This window comes from Patella vulgata, chromosome 6 (genome assembly GCF_932274485.2).
Source record: "Patella vulgata chromosome 6, xgPatVulg1.2, whole genome shotgun sequence".
Lineage (NCBI taxonomy): Eukaryota > Metazoa > Mollusca > Gastropoda > Patellidae > Patella > Patella vulgata.
Window position 1 is genome coordinate 56,613,667 of NC_065884.2, and position 18,824 is coordinate 56,632,490.

General features: G+C 37.7%; 1 protein-coding gene and 1 long non-coding RNA gene across 2 annotated transcripts in view; both read right to left on the minus strand.

Annotated features, from left to right (window-relative positions):
* The window catches only part of LOC126825217 (uncharacterized), a 151,601-nt gene that overhangs the window by 120,477 nt on the left and 12,300 nt on the right, over positions 1 to 18,824 (minus strand). The gene's annotated exons all lie outside the window — the stretch shown is intronic.
* LOC126825214 (alpha-(1,3)-fucosyltransferase C) overlaps positions 16,110 to 18,824 on the minus strand; it is a 44,836-nt gene continuing 42,121 nt past the window's right edge. The window contains exon 2 of the mRNA XM_050554777.2: positions 16,110 to 18,007. Coding sequence (XP_050410734.2) covers positions 16,592 to 18,007 — 1,416 coding nt within the window. The 3' untranslated portion in view covers positions 16,110 to 16,591. The remainder of the gene's footprint in view (positions 18,008 to 18,824) is intronic.

Here is an 18,824-nt window from a genome sequence, read left to right on the forward strand (position 1 = left end):
TTCCTATTTCGGCGGGGGACATCAGCCTCACTGTTGGCTTGTTTATTATGTAAAGACGGATTTTTTAAAATTTATTATATTATATGAAGAGCCCTGCGAAGAGCGATCTAATTCACTTTTTCAACGAACCCCAGTTAATGGAGCCATCTGGTAGCAAATTTTATAAGCTTTCTGTGGAACAATCATTTCAGGTAAAAACGATCGGAGTCACATCGAACCAAGGCCGTTCTGAAATGGCCTCCCGGACAATACAAGTCCATCGTACCCTTTATTCGACCTTAATTTGGCTGAAAAGTGGAAGTGAGTTGCTGTACTGGTAATTATGATTCGTATTAAACTTCATTTTGAAGTTGAACCTAAACCCACTCGTTGTTCTGTTCGCGTCAAGCATTCTCGTTCACAAGTCTGTTTTGCCTTTTATGCTAAGACAAAAATGTGTCATATATCACCGTTACACCATTATTATAGTTGAATTCGAATTTCGTGAAAATTGGGCCGAAACTGGCAGACAAAATGGCCGCACCCTGTACGTAAGTAGTGTAAAGTATGTAATATCAAGGTTGTGGACCATCTAGAGCTCACAATTTTGATAAAACTTAAAACACGTGTTTATGTCTCAAAGATCTCAGTTCCTGTCGATATTCGCGCATAACGGGTCGTAACTGTCTGAATTGTGGCCCCGATTGTACGAAAAAATCGCGATTTTAGCTTGTTGACCCTCTAGAGATCACAATTTTTATCCGATTTTAAAAATATCATCGTTACACCCTGATGATGATTAGGTCATGGTTGTGTACCATCTAGAGGTCACACTTTTTTAAACCGATTTTCGGCATTCGCACATTTCAGACCATAACTTCTTGGATTATGGCCCCTGATTGTTCGAAAAATGGCAGGTTATCTTTTGGGATTACCTCTTCTTGCTATAATATATAATGATACCTATAGCATTGGGTCATTTCCATGTCAAGTGGACCAAGTTTCGAAAGTTGGGAACATGACACCCTCCATATATATTATAGTATATGGCCGTAAAATAACAAATCCGAAATTTTTCGGAGATATGTCCATTTGAAATTAGAGTGCTGAAACGGACAATAAATTCAGCAAATTTTTTCAGGTTTTCTGGTACTTTCAACTCACATTTCTAATAGGAGTGAAGCTATCTATCTTTGTAATCTACAACTTTTGGTGCAGATTACGAATTAAGCTTCATACTCAATGTGCGATTCCTACTTCGAGTCGATGGGGTATATACCGTTCAAAATATTCAGCCTCGAAATCCACCGCACACTGAAAAAGTTCAAAAATTACCCATAATTTTCTCCTTCAATGTGGGCAGGGAGTTAAATTCTGAAACTGGTTGAAAATAAGACGTCATATACACCACTATAACATACATTAAACTACACCTTATGTATTTGATGGCTTACATATTTAATGACCACTTGAAATCTGTGCGTTGATGGAGTTTTAATGGCTATTATTAAAATTGTTGACTTTTCTGATTGATTTTACCCGCTTAATAACTTCAAACCAATGAGGTTGGTTTTGTTCCCTGGAAAGCCCTTGATATTGAATAAAAATAGACATGTTCACATAAAGCGCGAATGGTTCGTGACGTGCGCGAATTATGCGTCAACAGAGCATTCCATGATCACGTGAACAACTTGTGACAACACCGTAACGACCACATGAACACAGGGGATCACGGTGGCTAAGTGGGTAAAACGCTGGCTCGCTAGCCTGGAGGTAGGGTGTTCGATCCCTGCATTGGCCGAGAAAGTTCATCCAGATCTTCCGGCGTGGTTCCCCCTTGTCAATGATGCAGGACGGAGGGCGTGCACGTAAAAGATCCCTTGACAGTTGGAATTTGATATAAGAGTAGGCCGTAGTGCCGCTGTCCAGGAAAATTTCTCTCATAGCACATTGTATGCCGTATGCCCGTCTTCATTAGTCCAGTTCGAAGCAAAACAGTAGGACGTTAAACCCCATTTCATTTCATTTCATTTCCACATGAACACTCCGTGACACACTCGAATGGACTGATCATCTTGAAACTTTACATACTTATTCCTTATATCCTAAGGATGATTCCTGTTGTTTTTGGTGCATGCCCGACCCCCCAGGGGTAGAGCCACGACCATTTTTTGTATTTGTTTGTTTGTCGTCTACAGGCCGCATTTCTTAACGTATCATCTTGAAACTTTGCATACTTACTCCTTATGCCCTAAGGAACATCTCTATTGTTTGTGGTACATACCTATTCCTTATACCATAAGGGTGATCCCTATTGTTTTTGGTGAATGCCTGACCCCCAGGGACAAAGCCACACAAATGTTTTCTTTGTGTGTCTGTGTATTGCCAACAAGTCACAATTCTTAATGGATCATCTTGGAACTTGGCATATATATTCCTTATAGCCTAAGGACAGCAGCTATTGATTTTGGTGCATGTCCTAACCCCCAGGGGTAGAGTCACGTCCAAGTTTTGTGTTTATCGTATACAGGCCGCAATTCTGAATGGATCAGCTTGGAACTTGGCATATGTATTCTTTATAGCCTAAGGGTGGCAACTATTATTTTGGTGCATGTCCCGACCCCCAGAGACAGAGCCCGATTTATGCGTTTAGCGCCCGAAGGCCACAATTCTGAATGGATTAACTTGGAACTTGGTATACTTATTCCTTTTACCCTAAGGACGGCAACTATACATTTTGGTGCATGCGCCCCATCCCCACCTTTTGGGCGGTGCCACACCCAATTTTTGTTAATATCGTGTCTGTAAATGATATATAGGCTGCAATTATTAACAGATTTGGATCCAATTCAGAATGATCCATCATTGGGTGGTACCTATTTATATAGTTCCAAATCGAACCCCCAGTGACAGAGCCACGCCCTATTTTTGTATTTATCATCTACAATCTGCAATTCTGAATGGATCATCTTGGAACTTTGCACATTTTTCCTTATACTGTAAAGACAGCAACTATTATTTTGGTGCATGCCCCGACCCCCTGGGCGGTGTCACACACATTTTTTTGTTAATATTTAGTCTCTAAATTTGGTAAAATAAACCCAACGCCTGGCCTTCTTTGCCTTTTGTCATATTATAGTCATTGCAGCTATTTCATATTTCATTCTCTTCATTTTAAAAAGTACCATATCAATAAAAGCATGAATGTGGACGTATATAGCAGCGTTAGCAATGCTCTAATTGCACGGCTATAAAAGTAATTTTATCCACATCAAACAATTTTTTATTTATGTCTTTTTCATCAAATGCTCTGATCAGGTTTCTCATTTTCATGTTTTCCACGAATTAACTGAATTTTGTTTTTTACAATATTGAGGTAGTTTGTGGTGGCATTTGGTAATATTTAGTTAGTATTTGGTGGTTTGATAATATTGGATAAATCGTCTCGTCTTGTCCTTGTTCTATGATATGTCTGTGTAAAAGGCACATGAGCTCATTTATATGAAAGTTGTATGCTATAGAAGTGTGTAATAATAATAATCATCATATCGATAAAACAAATTTAAATCGCAAAATGTCCATCTATTCTATATAATAGATTAATGTGAGTATAAAGAGTTATAAAGATGTCTTGAACCATTGACGAAGGGACGATCCCATTGCAATATCCATCCATAACCTCGTTTGGCGCGGTGTAATAGTATCACGACATACTTAAAAAACATGGTTCTAATTTCAATGTTTAGGTTATTTTATTGGTTCACGGTAGGTTGCTTTTTAATAAATATAAAGTTGGTGCGATGAGAAGTCTTTTATTGGTCAATTGAATAAATTAAGCAGAAGACTTCTAAATAGCAAAAACCAATTCAAATTTGTTTACCGTGAAACACAAAAAGGCACTGCTACTATAATAGGTTGATGTTGATATCCTAAACGATGTATGGGGTATGCTCTAGAAACAAACACTTTTGGTGTCTTTTAGTTAATAGTGTTTAGAGTGTTAAATTTGTATATTAGCCGAGTTTCACCAGTGAGAGAGAGAGGGGGGGGGGAGTTAACTAAGTCTCAGTCTCAAACTAAGTCTCAACGGGGCTATATACGATACAATTTTATTTCAATAATTAATAATTCGCACAGGTGTCTTTAGCAAGCCGAAGAACCAGGACAAAACCCACAGGGTTAGACACGCTACCACATTCCTTGTCACATACAGGTGTTGGATCGAAATCATGCCATTTGACTCAGTGACAGAACTTATGATCTAAAGCACACATTTTTTTAGGCCAATATACTTATTCTCTAAAGATAGTTGGTTTGTTCTTTTGTCGGTATGACAATTTTTAACGTATCTATTTTTACATCAACCTGCAGCTACTACTTGTTAGTTGTGTTTTACGTCCGCTTCCACCGAGGTGATATCGCAGACAAAACCTGCAGCTGTAGGGCATTTTAATTTATTTGTTTGGTTGGTTTTTTTTTAGCTTTTTATCTGGGTGTATTTCTTCTCGAACTCTATATTAAATGCCATAACAATTCATCAATAAAAACCCCAATCTATCCAAAATCTGAAATGTCAAAGTTGTGGGCCCCGTTTCTATCTATGCTAAAATGTTACAATTTGACGAATATTGTCAAAATCGGGTCAATATTTCAAAACACAACAAATTTGATGATTTTCGACTTTTCGCATTGTAGCAGAACATTCGAATTAGATTTAATTTTGAAGTCACACAAACATTCCCAACTTTCCCAACTGTCTTTTTATACGCTCACATTTTCATGTGGACGTATTATGCCGTCGCACCTATCGGTCCGGACGTCCATCCACAATTTGTTTGTGGAAACTCTACAGGTCACATTTTTTATCCGATTTTGACGAAACTTGATCTCGGTTCCTTTCGATATTGACATGTATATATCTTAGCGTGAGGACACTCTAGACAGAGCAATTTTCAACCGATTTTACTTTACTTGAAATACGTGTTTATAACTCAAATGATCTTAGTTCCTCTCAATATTCGCGCCGATCAGACCGTAACTTCCTTGATTATGGCCCCTGATTGTACGAAAAATCGTGATTTTTTAGCTTGTAGCTGGAGGTCACAATTTTTATCCAATTTTTTTTTTAAAAAAGTTTAAATATATCACCGTTGTACCATAATGATTATTGAGATCGAATTTCGGCGATTAACAGCATGTTTGGACAATGCTTTAATTTTTTGGCGATTAACAGCGATGTTTGGATAATAACTAAACATTTTCAAAATTTGTTTTATGAAGATCATGGACAAGTGACTCATAGAACAACACATTCGAAATGGAGAGTGTTATTATAATATAACAAAGGCGCGCATGCCCATTTAAACATGTAAAAAAAAAAAATTATATTAATTGATCAATTATGTGTGAACGATTTTTTTATACGCCCACATTTTCATGTGGACGTATATTGTCGTCGCCCCTGTCCGTCCGTCCACAATTTGTTTTTGATGTTTGCGCATATCGGACCATAACTTCCTGAATTATGGCCCCTGCTTGTATGAAAAATTGCGTTTTTTAGCTTGTGGACACTATAGAGGTCATAATTTTTATCCGATTTAAAAAAAAAACATATTATTATATCACCGTTACCCCCTAAGGACGGCTGAGTTTGAATTTCGTGAAAATTGGCCCAAAATTGACAGACAAAATGTCTGCTATTCGTTCTCAAATAGCGCTAAAATATGGTATATCAAGGTTGTGGACCCTATAAAGGTCACAATTTTTATCCGATTTTGTTGAAACTTGAAATGTAAGTTTATAACCCAACGATCTCGGATCATTTTGATATTCGCTCATATCGGACGATAACTTCCTGAATTATGGCCCCTGATTGTACGAAAAATCGCTTTTTTAGCCTGTGGACCATATAGAGGTCATACTATGTATCCGATTTAAAAAAAAACGTATTATTATATCACCGTTACACCCTAAGGGCGGCTGAGTTCGAATTTTGTGAAAATCGGCCCTCAAGTGACAGACAAAATGGCCGCCGTTCGTTCTCAAATGGCATAAAAATATGGTATATCAAGGTTGTGGACCTTATAGAGGTCACAATTTTTATCCGATTTTGTTAAAACTTGAAATGTAAGTTTATAACCCAAAGATCTCGGTTCCTTTCGATATTCGCGCATATCGGACCGTAACTTCCTGAATTATGGTCCCTGATTGTACAAAAAATCGCTTTCTTTTTAGCTTGTTCTCTATCCATCTCTCGAAAATGTGGGCGTATCCTGCCTGGCAGCCGCTGGTTTCAGAAACCTTTATCCTAATCTGGGTAATACCTTATGGTAGGCTACGTGAGGGTTACAAACGGTCAATGTCCATGACGATTTTGCCCTCAGCACAAAGAACTCCTGCTTATTAACTTGTTCTGGGCACCAAACTACATCATCGATGTGATACCGTGAGACCTTTAAGGCCCATGTACCGAAAGAATATTTAAAGAGAGAGGGGGTTTAACGCCCACTCGACACAAAAAAGATAATTTCGAGACTAACATGTTTCAGTGTTATTTCAATAATTTGCTTGCGCGGGTAGAGGTCTTTTAGCAGGGCGGGGTGGGGGCGGAAAAACCCCACGAGGTTGGACAGGTGACCTTACTCCTTGTCACGTACAAACCGGGAATCGAAACCACGCAGCCTGACTCAATTACAGACCGTATGACCCAACGCGCACACGTCAACCATTAGGCCACCCAACCACCTTCAATATTTAAAGTAATTTTTTAGACCTTTGGGTACATAGCTTGGTTTAAGATTTTAATTTTCCGAAAAATGCAAATTATGCTCAGGTTTGGTTATTCTGGGTTTTTGCTGATTTATGTGTTCTGCGGTTCTCCTGCACTTACTAGTGGCGTATTTACAAGATATCCACAGTTTAAAGCATATTCATGGACGCAGATCCCGGTGGGGACACCGGGACGCGTCCCCACCAATATTTTTAGTGGTGGGGACATGATATACTGTGTCTCCACCACTTATTTCCGATGTTTGCTTACTGTTTATTTTTTAAATTGAAATCATTCCAGAGCTTTTATAGACATTGCAGAAAGTGTAGAGTTGGTCCCAGGCACTTGAGGCCAAGGTCCTTGAAGTTGTACAGCTGCACCTGGTGACCGATTTTTTTTTAACAGAGAATAAGTGATAATTCATATTATAACACTAAATAATTAAAATATTCCATAGGGATTATAATAATATGTATATCATGTAAGTGTGCATATCTGATACGCTGGGTATTAAAGGAATAACTGAGATTTTGTTTATTTAACAGAGAATAAGTGATAATTCATATTATAACAGTAAATAATTAAAATATTCCATAGGGATTATAATAATATTTATATCATGTAGGTGTGCATATCTAATACGCTGGGTATTAAAGGAATAACTGAGATTTTGATTTTATCTGGTATATTGGATGATAAATCACCTAACTAAAGGATTTAGTTTGTATATCAGGGGAACCCTTCATTGCTAGATTTGCTGCCATAAATAAACGTATTTTTAAAGACTGGTTTCTATCTCTCTCTGTGGAATATAAGCAATTAAATCTAAAATTTAAGACTCGAGCCCTCTATTTTTTGGAGTACAGTAAGCTGAGCCAAGAATCGTGTACTTATTATCGGAAAAGACATTTTTTAAAACCTGTCATGGGCCGTCCAAAAAGAAGACAAAGGAAAAGAAACGGGCAGAGTGGATATAAGAGTACTGTTCTTTAGTTTTAAAAAATTGCTCTCTGAACTATTTTGTTATTGGTAAAAACTCCTCAGAATCGCTGAGAATGCATATTTAGACACCATTTTGTAACAAAAATTTAAAAAATTGTAAAAGAGCCCCCCCCCCCACCTCTAGCAGCTCACGCCACCGGCGTTCGGTTATATAGTCGGTCCTTTTGTTTCACAAACGAACCCGCCCACCTTGCTTCCAGCCTACAGATTCTGTATGAACACTTATAAATTTCCAAAGAAAATATTCTTCAAATTATTATTAGGATCTACACTGCGTCGTGGAGATGTCCCAGAATGAAAAAAACAAAAGCCGTTAGGCCGGAAGATATACGATATTTTCAAGAAAAGCAAGAATAAGACAGCGCGGATATTTGGACGATATCTGTGAAAAATTATGTGAGGATGATATATATTCTCGGACAGATGAATCTCCGGGTTGTAGTACAAGCTCCGATACAGGAAAGAAAGTACCTGTACTACCCTTACCTGTTACAGATCTGCCGTATCAACCAACCGATTTGACTTTCATGACCACACAAACAGTGAAAATGGGCGGCAAAGCCGGTGATAAAACGAAGATTTTGAGTACATGAGAGAATAAACCGTGAACGGTGGCTTGAAAATTTGTCTTTAGATTAGATTTCGTATCATTTGCTGCCTCAGGAATTAGAATTGTTTGCCAGAAAATGATGCTGAAAATACCCACAGAGTGCGTTTTAGAGCGTCTAGTTTTCATAAAATTGCGGGGGAGGACCCCCGAACCCCCCTCTTTACCAATAGTCGCCCGCGCATTTACTGTCCCCATCTACTAATTTTGGTCGATCTGCGCCCCTGTTCATATTCAATAATGAATTAAGGCAAGTAGTTGCATCTCAGCTTGCCAAATTAGGACTTGTTTCACAGAATACCAATATTCAGTTTTCAAGGCATTCTTCATTTCTAAATCCCATAAACACTAAGCAATCAATTTGGTGACAAAAAAATTGAAATTTCTTTTAAGAAACAGTTATGACTGCTAAATTTCAGTCGCAGTCGATATTTTGAATACGATAAATCCATTCAAACGTCAACAACAGAAAATAGACCGTGTTACACGAACATTTAAACGTAGAATCTTAATGTAATATATTATTATCATACGTTACAAATTCCACAATTTAGATAACAAGCGGTTGCTATGCAAGATACGCACACATTTTGCAAGAGATGGACAGAGAAGAGGCTTCAAAAAAGCTACATTTCGTACAATCAGGGGCCCTAATCCGTGCAATTATTAAAGTCGTTAAAATCAAAATTTAAAGAATATTTATCCTCTTATGACGTACACTTACCGTTTAAATATGGAGGTATTCCATCTGCATGTATAAAGCATATCGCCGACAACACATGCATTTATACACCTAGCAAACATTTTCGTCGATCAAGGATATTTGCTTTCTTGCAGAGATAATTGAAGTTTTAGCTGGTCTTCACACATAGCTGTCGACCGAAGATGAAAATTGAAAATATGCCAGATTAGTTCTTTGCAGGCTATGGTAATGCGAGACGAACTAACAACAGTATATTTAACAGTTATTGGAGTGGCAATTAACCTGATAAAGGATATTTTGTTACCTTTAAAATTTAGGCGTCTATGACTTTTTCACTATGTCATATGTATACATGACAATAAATGATAATAAACCCAATTGTCCCTAGGAAATTAGAACACCCATGGGGGTATCTTGTGTTGCCGCTTAAAGCAGGATGGACACTAATTAAAAAAACAATAACTAAAACACATTGTATAGCGGATGTTTCGCGTGTGTATTACCCGCAAATTTCGGAACAGAAACCTCATACTATACCAAACAAAAACATAAGAAATTACACCATTTCTAATTGGCGGCATACAGCAAATGTAAGTACACTGCTCTACTTCTTTTAATTTTACAAAAGTGACGCCATTCGACCCATATGTCAATACGAATTTCCTCGGATTCGGAGGACTAAGAAGTAATTTCAATGGGTAAAGAAAATGCAGTTGCGTTTATGCAAATAATAAACACACGTTGTGTTGCTAAATGGTTGTTTACTGTTATTATCTTCACATACTGATTCGGAAACAGTAGCTACGCCATTTTGTTTATGTGCACTTAACACTCGCTTACATCCGGCGAAAAACTTTCAATGGATACGAGTTCCAATTTATCGGGTGAATGAACAGCTAAAAAACAAGTGATGTCCCTCCTCGTGGATGACACCCGTCACTACTTATTGTCCCCCGCCTTTCGAAGAAAGCAGGGGACTATTAAAATGGGTTCGTCCGTCTGTCTGTCTGTCTGTCTGTCTGTCCGTCTGTCTGTCCTTCTGTCTGTCCGTCTGTCTGTCCGTCACACTTTTTGGGACACAATAACTCTCTTCCTAATTGAGCTAGAATGTTCAAACTTGGTGTATGTGTTTATTAGGTCAATGCCTTGATGGAGTTCGAAGATGAGCATTTTCCGCTTAGGGTAAGCAGAGATAAGCAATTTGATTGGTTGATGCTTTGGGACACGATAACTCTCTTCCTAATTGGGCTAGAATATTCAAACTTGGTGTATGTGTTGATTAGGTCAATGCCTTGATGGAGTTCGAAGATGAGCATTTTCCGCTTAGGGTAAGCAGAGATAAGCAATTTGATTGGTTGATGCTTTGGGACACGATAACTTTTAATTGAGCTAGAATGTTCAAACTTGGTGTATGTGTTTATTAGGTCAATGCCTTGATGGAGTTCGAAGATGAGCATTTTCCGCTTAGGGTAAGCAGAGATAAGCAATTTGATTGGTTGATACTTTGGGGCACGATAACTCTCTTCCTAATTGAGCTAGAATGTTCAAACTTGGTGTATGTGTTGAGTAGGTCAATGCCTTGATGGAGTTCGAAGATGAGCATTTTCCGCTTAGGGTAAGCAGAGATAAGCAATTTGATTGGTTGATGCTTTGGGACACGATAACTTTAGTTCTAATTAAGTGAGATTGATGAAACTTGGTGTATAGATTTATTATATGAATACCTTAACTAAGTTCGATAATGAACATTTTTTGCTGAGGGTAAGCAGAGTGATAAGCAATTTGATTGGTAGAAACTTTGGAACACAATAACTCTCCTTCTAATTGAGGTAGAATGTTCAAACTTGGCATAGGTGTCTATTAGGTGAATGTTTAAACTTGATGTATATGTAGATGTTCATTAGGTGAATGTCTTGACTGAGTTCAATAATTAACATTTCGAGCTGAAGCTAAGCAGAGCTAATCGATTTCATTTGTCGATGGTTTGGGACAAGATAATCTTGATTCTATCTGATAGAGAGTGATGAAACTTAGTGAAAAAAATAAATGTGCGATTAATTAATATGTGTCATCTATTTATTTTGCAATTTCGGCGGGGGACATCAGCCTCACTGTTGGCTTGTTAATATATACCTGGATATCAGAAATATATCATTACCTTGACTAAGTTCGATGGTGAGAATTTTCTGCTTAGACTAAGGTGCGATAAGCAGTTTGATTGGTCAAGACTTTGGAACATAACAACTCTGCTTTTAATTGAGGTAGAATGCTGAAACTTGAGGTAAATGTTCATTAGGTGAATGTCTTGACTGAGTTCAATGATTAACATTTCGAGCTAAAGCTAAGCAGAGCTAAGCAATTTCATTGGTCGGTGCTTTGGGACAAGATAACTTTGGTTCTATCTGATAGAGAGTGATGAAACTTAGTGTATAGTTGATAATCAATTTGCTTGCTCGATACTTTTGAAAAAATTAATGTGCGATTTATTAATATGTGTCATCTTTTTATTTTGGGATTTCGACGGGGGACATCAGTCTCACTGTTGGCTTGTTAATCCTCAATTTAGGTGAAAAATATTGGTTTTAAGGATTAGAATTACAGTTTTTTTCCAAAATGGCATTGCTTCCCGTAGAAATTAAGTAAAATTAAATGGGTGGAAGAAGTAATTGCATTTGGCTACTTATATGCAACTTCTTTGGCTACCTATGTGCCACTTCTTATTTGAAGACTTCATGCGATTTTGTTTATACGTTCATATTACTAATACAACTATTTTGTTTGCAATCTATTATAAATTATAATATGGGTATGGGGCAGATAAGGTTTCTGTAATACTACCCCAATGCAACACAGTGATAATACAAATACGCCATTTTTAAGAATTGTTTCTAACAAAATTCAAATCATGAGATAAACAGAGAGAGAAATGGAGTCCACTCGACACAAACTAGGTAATTTCGGGACTAACATATGGTTTAATTTTATTTCACTAATTCGCTTGCGCATAGCGGTCTTTAGCAGTGGGAGGAAATCGGAGGACACGGAGTAAACCCACGAGGTTGGACAGGCGACCATACTCCTTGTCACGTACAACCGGGGATTCGAAACCACGCCAGTCGACTCAATGACAGACTTTATGATACAGCCCGCGCACGCTAACCATTCAGCCATCCAACCCCCCAGATAAACAGAAAAGGGGTGAATATCATAGTTTATTTACTGTGTCAATTAGGTAGCAGACATTGCTTGAACCAGCTGTTTTTGGGGTGTTTCAAATTAGTGTCAATATGAATATGGCATGGGATTTAGCGTCCTATTGTTCTGCAAGTGGGGTTCACGGTGGGTAAGACGCTGGCTCGCTAGCCTGGAGGTCGGATGTTCGATCCCTGCATTGGCCGAGAAGAAAGTTCATCCAGGTTTTCCAGCGTGGTTTCCCCTTTTCAGTGATGCAGGACGGAGGGCCTGACAAGGACAGCCGTCCGGATGGGACGAGATCCCGTGTACACATTGCCGTGCACGTAAAAGATCCCTTGACAGCTGGAATTCGATATTGGAGTAGGCCGTAGTGGCGCTGCCCTGGCCAAATTTCCCTCATAGCACACTGTATGGCGTTGGGTAAATTCCGCCGGCTTTCTTTGCTGAACGCCTGTTATATAAAAAGTCCAGTTTTACTAAAATGGTGTTCGCTAATTTGGTAGAATTGATTTGTTGAAATAAGTTCACTCAATTACAAATATACTTTACAATAAAAGTAGAGGATATTGAAATGCAAATACCTATGTCGGTTGCGATATGATAAATATTCATAAACATTTGACATGCTTTGAGAGTATGTTCACAGATGAAGAACTTGTCGCTCCAACAGAACTGAATTATCAGTGAAATGAAATTCGATCGTTTGTCTGTTACCGCTCGTTAATTCAGTCTGTTACATAGAAAGACAACTCGTGTTTGTCATGTTTGACATCATTTCCCATTTCTTCACGTGCCTGTTTCTCAGCTATCGTAGCAATGATCTCTGTGTTAAAATTATATTTGGGATGTATTTAACGAACTCTATCACATATTTTAGAATGACTGACACCAATATTGTCCTTTAAGACAAAAATCAAAAACGTCTATTTTCACTTTTGACGGGTACCTCTCTGCGAGTGAAATGGGGCCGTCAGATAAGCCGCCCATGTGAACTGTTTATGTTCATGTGTAGGCAATTGGCCTGTTATTAACATACACTGGTTACCTCTAATAAAAACAGCAGTGCATTTCCGCAGTTTTGTATTGTTTATGAATATCCCCTACTTTTTTGAAGAGTATATATCATAATGAAAAATTTAAAATAATTATTTCAATTGTCTATTGAATAAATCCCATCCGTATATGGTGAAGACCAAGCACCCAGACAACGCCATAATCGAAAATAGATTGTTGGACCTGAAAAGACGACTCACACAATAAGAGTTGGGTGTGGTGGAGTATGCGGATGCCGCTTCGTACTATTTTTCTCACATAGGGGGGTTCGATGCCTGAAAGGTTAGCACGTGTGCACTGTATCATAAAGTCTGTCATTGAGTCAACTGACGTGGTTTCGATTCCCAGGTTGTACGTGATAAGGAGTACGGTCGCCTGTCCAACCTTGTGGGTTTTCTCCGGGTCCTCCGGTTTCCTCCCACTGCTAAAGACCCCTACCCGCAAGCGAATTATTGAAATAAAATTAAACCATATGTTAGTCCCGAAATGACCTAGTTTGTGTCGAGTGGACGTTAAACCCCTTCTCTCTCTCTCTCTCTCTCTCTCTCTCTCTCTCTCTCTAGTTAATGTAGCATTACCGACAATCAAATGATTTTTATTTTATACAGTACCATACAGTATGTACCAATGTAGAGTATCGGTTAGCTTTTATTTATTTTATACTACAAGTGCCAATATCCAAAGGAGATAATTCTCGATTTGTGGCGGAATCGGTCTCATCCAGGAGACGTCGTAGCATTAATTTCCTAAGTATCTTCTTTTTGACCGGCTCTAATTTTTCTCCAAATTTATGTGGGGTTGAACTTCTTTCTACCACAGATGGTGCAACATGTGACAACTCCTAGCTCAAAAGCATGTATGAGGTTCTCCACGGAAATCTTGAGATACACAAGCTGGAAGTAGAATAGTAATAAAGATGCAACTGTCAACAGAAGAACATTGCAATGAAACTAACCTGTTAACATCGAAAAGTCAAAAAAACCTATTGAAGATAGAAGGCATACTGCAGAGTGCTATGACAATTAGACACTACTTTGCCAGGCCTCTTGTTCTGCACTACCGACATGGAGAAACCACGCTGCAAAATCACGGGGAACTTTCTTGACTAACATCAGGATCAGATATGGCCGATAGCCCGACAACACACCCCGATAAACCCATCACGGCAACCAGACATCACGATGCCACGACAACCTGACATCACAACACCACGACAACCCGACATCACGACATTTTACCCGACATCACGACATTTTAACCCGACAATACATTTTTACGCGACAGTACGAGATTTTTAATGTTGAGGTGTCGGGTGAAAATGTCTTATTGTCGGGTTTAAATGTCGTTGTGTCGGGTTAAAATGTCGTGATATCGGGTTGTCGCCTTATGAAGGGCGACATCAAGACATGATACCAATCAGCAACCACAGCTCATTGTAATGGATCGAGTGAAAATATCTAAAACAAAATGGAATATAAATTCACCGTTGCCAGCCCATACATTATCACCATTTCCACAAACCATAATTATTTCCTAAAAAAAAACAACTAAAAGCTATAGTTTCTACAAGTTTATATCTATACAAAGTGTCTTTCTGCAGAGAAATCATTGTGTCGGAAGAGAGATTTTGACCCCAGTCAACATCAAATCCCCGTAGCAAAAACAAAATCTAAATATTTCAAACCATCTGAATGGGGGTGCTTGATTTAGAGCAAGATATGACTATATGTTGTTACTTCAGTAGTGGTGATCTTTCATCTCAACGTAAATTTAAGTAAAGTTTTAGTGGTCTGCACCCGCTTTATGTTTGTGGATTGTCTCCCTTGTGTGTCTGCACAGCGCACGTACGTACGACAATTATATGGTAGGGTAACCGCTCAACGCCAACCCACTTAATTTGATAGTAGACCAGTCAGTTAAAGATTTTAGCACCCAAAATTGCAACAAAAAAAAAACCAAAATAAACAGACAAACAAAAAAAAAACACAGGTGTTTTTATGCATTTTTGAGCTTATTTAAGCGTACTTTATACCATCCCAAATATTAACAATTTATGATAAAAAGAAAAATTATAAAAAATAGTAAAAACAGTAAAAGAAAAGGCAATGTAAAATTATATAAAAAAAATTAACTACACATAAAACAGTAAAATGTATAAAATCAGTAAAAAGCCTGTTTGAATAAATTTTTCAAATGTGATTTTAATGTAATAACAGAAGGTGATTTCCGAATAAAACAAAGGTAATCTTTCCGAAAATAACGGTGCATAAACTGAAAAGGCCCTGTTGTACTAAGAGTAAATCACCACTAGAAGAGATATTTGTATTAATTTGGACAAACATGGAGTGGCTAAACCATTAAAACATTCGTATGTGATTAACAATATTTTAAAATCAATTCTGAATGATACAGGAGGCCAATGAGGACTATAAAGAATTGGGGTTATGTACTCGTGATAACCCGCAGGTTTGAATGTAGCTTAACCGGTAGACCATTTGAAATTACAGATAAATATTTACATTTACATTATAATGGCAATTCTTACAAAATATTATTTACATGATTTTCCATAATAAAATGTGAGTCAAAGAAGGCGCCTATGTTTATGATGGGGGATATCACAGCTTACATACACGAATTGAAGGATCGGAGTCGAATTTACTAAGCACACTTTTTAGAACCAATTCATAGATATTCAGTTTTATCTTAAGAAAATCTGAAGTCATCCAAAGTTTAATGTCATCGATGCACTGTTATGATTTAGAAAATTAATATGAAATGATTGTGAACATAGGGTTTGAATTAGTATCGTCAGCGTATAATTGGAAATACAGCTCATGTGTACGTACTATATCACCTGAGTGCATAAATGGAAAATATTGATATGCATTTCATTATCATCTTTATTATGATCAAACATAAAAGGGCATTGCAATGTAATAATAGGGTGTCTAACACAGGGGAACACCTAAATTAATACACACAAAAAAAGTACAAAAAGTAACAATTTATTATTATATACATGATGAGGGAAATTCCCACCTTATTGCCCACTATAAACACGGTAATCATGTTTTCATTTTTCATAAAACTGCTTCATCAATACTGATCTGAAATTATGAAAACCAGATTGATTTAGAGTCATGGAATGTAGGGGGAACAGCCACATATAATTAAACATTATATACACAGTGAAATTAGTTTTGTCTATTGGTTTCATCAATGTTGGTCTCAAATTATGCAAACAAGTTACGGTTAGTCCCCTGGAATGTTAGAAAAGTGCTTAAATATCTGTAGGCTTCACACATTTATCTTTGAGTAGCCACTGATTTATGTCTGGATAACTGTGTCTATTTTGATCTAAATTGTGAAGCTTTTTACACATAGTGCAATAACCCTTCTGTCTTACCGAATACATACTGCGTGTGTAAAGATGTTCCTTCGCTTTCAAGTATTGTACATAAGCAGTATTGTTTCTGTCTAAATACTGCAAATATTTACCGAGCTCTTCAACTGATTTAAAATCTCTCGTATCTATGTAAGATGCTTTTGGATAAAACTGAGTGTAATTCCCAATTCCACGCACTATGGGCACGATATCTAGATTTTGACGATCGAATAGTTTCTCGGTAATATAATCCTTACAAAGGGAATTTTCGAATGACAAATAGAATTTGTACGTTGTGTTTAAAAGTTCAAATACATCAGTAGGTTTAGACGTTCCACATCTACCAAAAATATCAACAGGCACAACTTTTTCCAGGTGTTTGACATAAGCTTCCCTTTTACTTTGGGTTCTGCAATGACTAACTACCCATGCAATTAATTTAGTTTTCTTCTTCATTATGACATCATAATTCCGTATTTTACGTTTATCCTCCACCACTTCTCCACCAGGTGTAGGTATGTCAGAGTCTATCCGATACGTCATAGTCCAATTTATTTTATTTGTCCAAACTTCGTTTTCCCAGGAAGCACCATACATGTAAATTGGCGATTCCCATGCAGCAAGAATCCACACTTGGTCTGGATTATTCCGTGCTGGCGGCGGTTTCGACGGATAACTTACTCCGTAAAACATTATAGCGGCGCTGGATTTGATCTCTTTTTCATCAAAAGACAATTCGCACATTTTATATTCACAACGACTAAAGTAACCGTGTCCCGGATTGGCACCGCGGAGAAACCACATATGCCTATTTAACACAACTATTGTCTTGTATTTGTGTTTGATTACTTTCGTGTTAGACAATGGTTTCTTTGAAATACTACCTTTATGCTCCTTAATGTCATTCGAAAGGTTAGGGACCCTATTTTGTGACAAATCGCTGATATTATCACCTTGGTCGTTACTTGGGCCTACTTTGTTGGTTATTGGTAAAGATGGGGTATCTAGGCGGAATTTTCGTAACCAGTCATTCCGAGTCTGTGTTTCTAACCGTACAGGTATCTTCTTATCCTTTGGTACTGCCCCCCTTGCTTTAGTTTCAGTCTCGGGCCTGTTTTGCAGATTTGCGAGCCAGATGTCAGTGTCCGATTGTGAGGATACCAGGTAGTCGTGTTCGGCTGTGTCATGTCCATTGTTATGGATTTGAATCCAGACCACTTTCCCAACTATTTGCATATGTATTAACATAGCCACTATTAGGACGAGAGTTATTACTTCAATATAACACAAAAGCTTCTTTAGTTTCGCCATCTGTTTGAAATAAAAACAAAGGCAGGATTAATAAATGACAGTATCAGAATCTGATGCACAAGTTCACAAAACGGATTACACTTTTAATTTCAAGATTTAACCCGGTCGCCGAATGAATTTATTCTGTTTTGCTATATATATTTCCTAAAAAAATATATATTATTCCGATGAGACAAACACTTCAATTGCATCAACAGTTTTGTTCCGTTGGAACATAATTTTTCTATTGACCGCTTAATGGATTCGTTCGCGAGAGCACAAGGTAAAAGTTACTAAGGATTCATCATTAGATTTAGACCGAATTTGGTACATAGGTGGGGGTAGTAACCGAAAAGACGTTTTCCTAGTGCGAATCGTGATAGTGGGACCTATCATTAAAACGGTTGTAATAACATCTTCTATTTCTATCGAAACACCTCATATAACAACTTTATCCCACAACGGAATTATCAGTGAGTGGAAATTTGCCTGTGTATCTGTTATCTCTCGTTACTTAAAGGAGCTAAATCGCTAACATTTGGGACCTAGAAATTGACAAAAGTGGGTCGCAACGCATATAATACTGTAATATGAATGTATATAAACTGATTTACATTCAATGGTTTCCGTTTTTACTCCAATTTCAAATCAGTTATGTTCGGCGAAATAAGCCAGCAGTCTCAAGCGAGTGCAAATTTCTAGCGTCTGGTTATTCCAGTCTACATACGCCGTTTGATTAGGTGCAATGTGTCTAGCCTCGTTCCTCGAGTCTCTTGATACAACTGGGGCTGAAGCGCATTATGGTACACGATTCGTGTACCAATGGTAAAATGTTTAT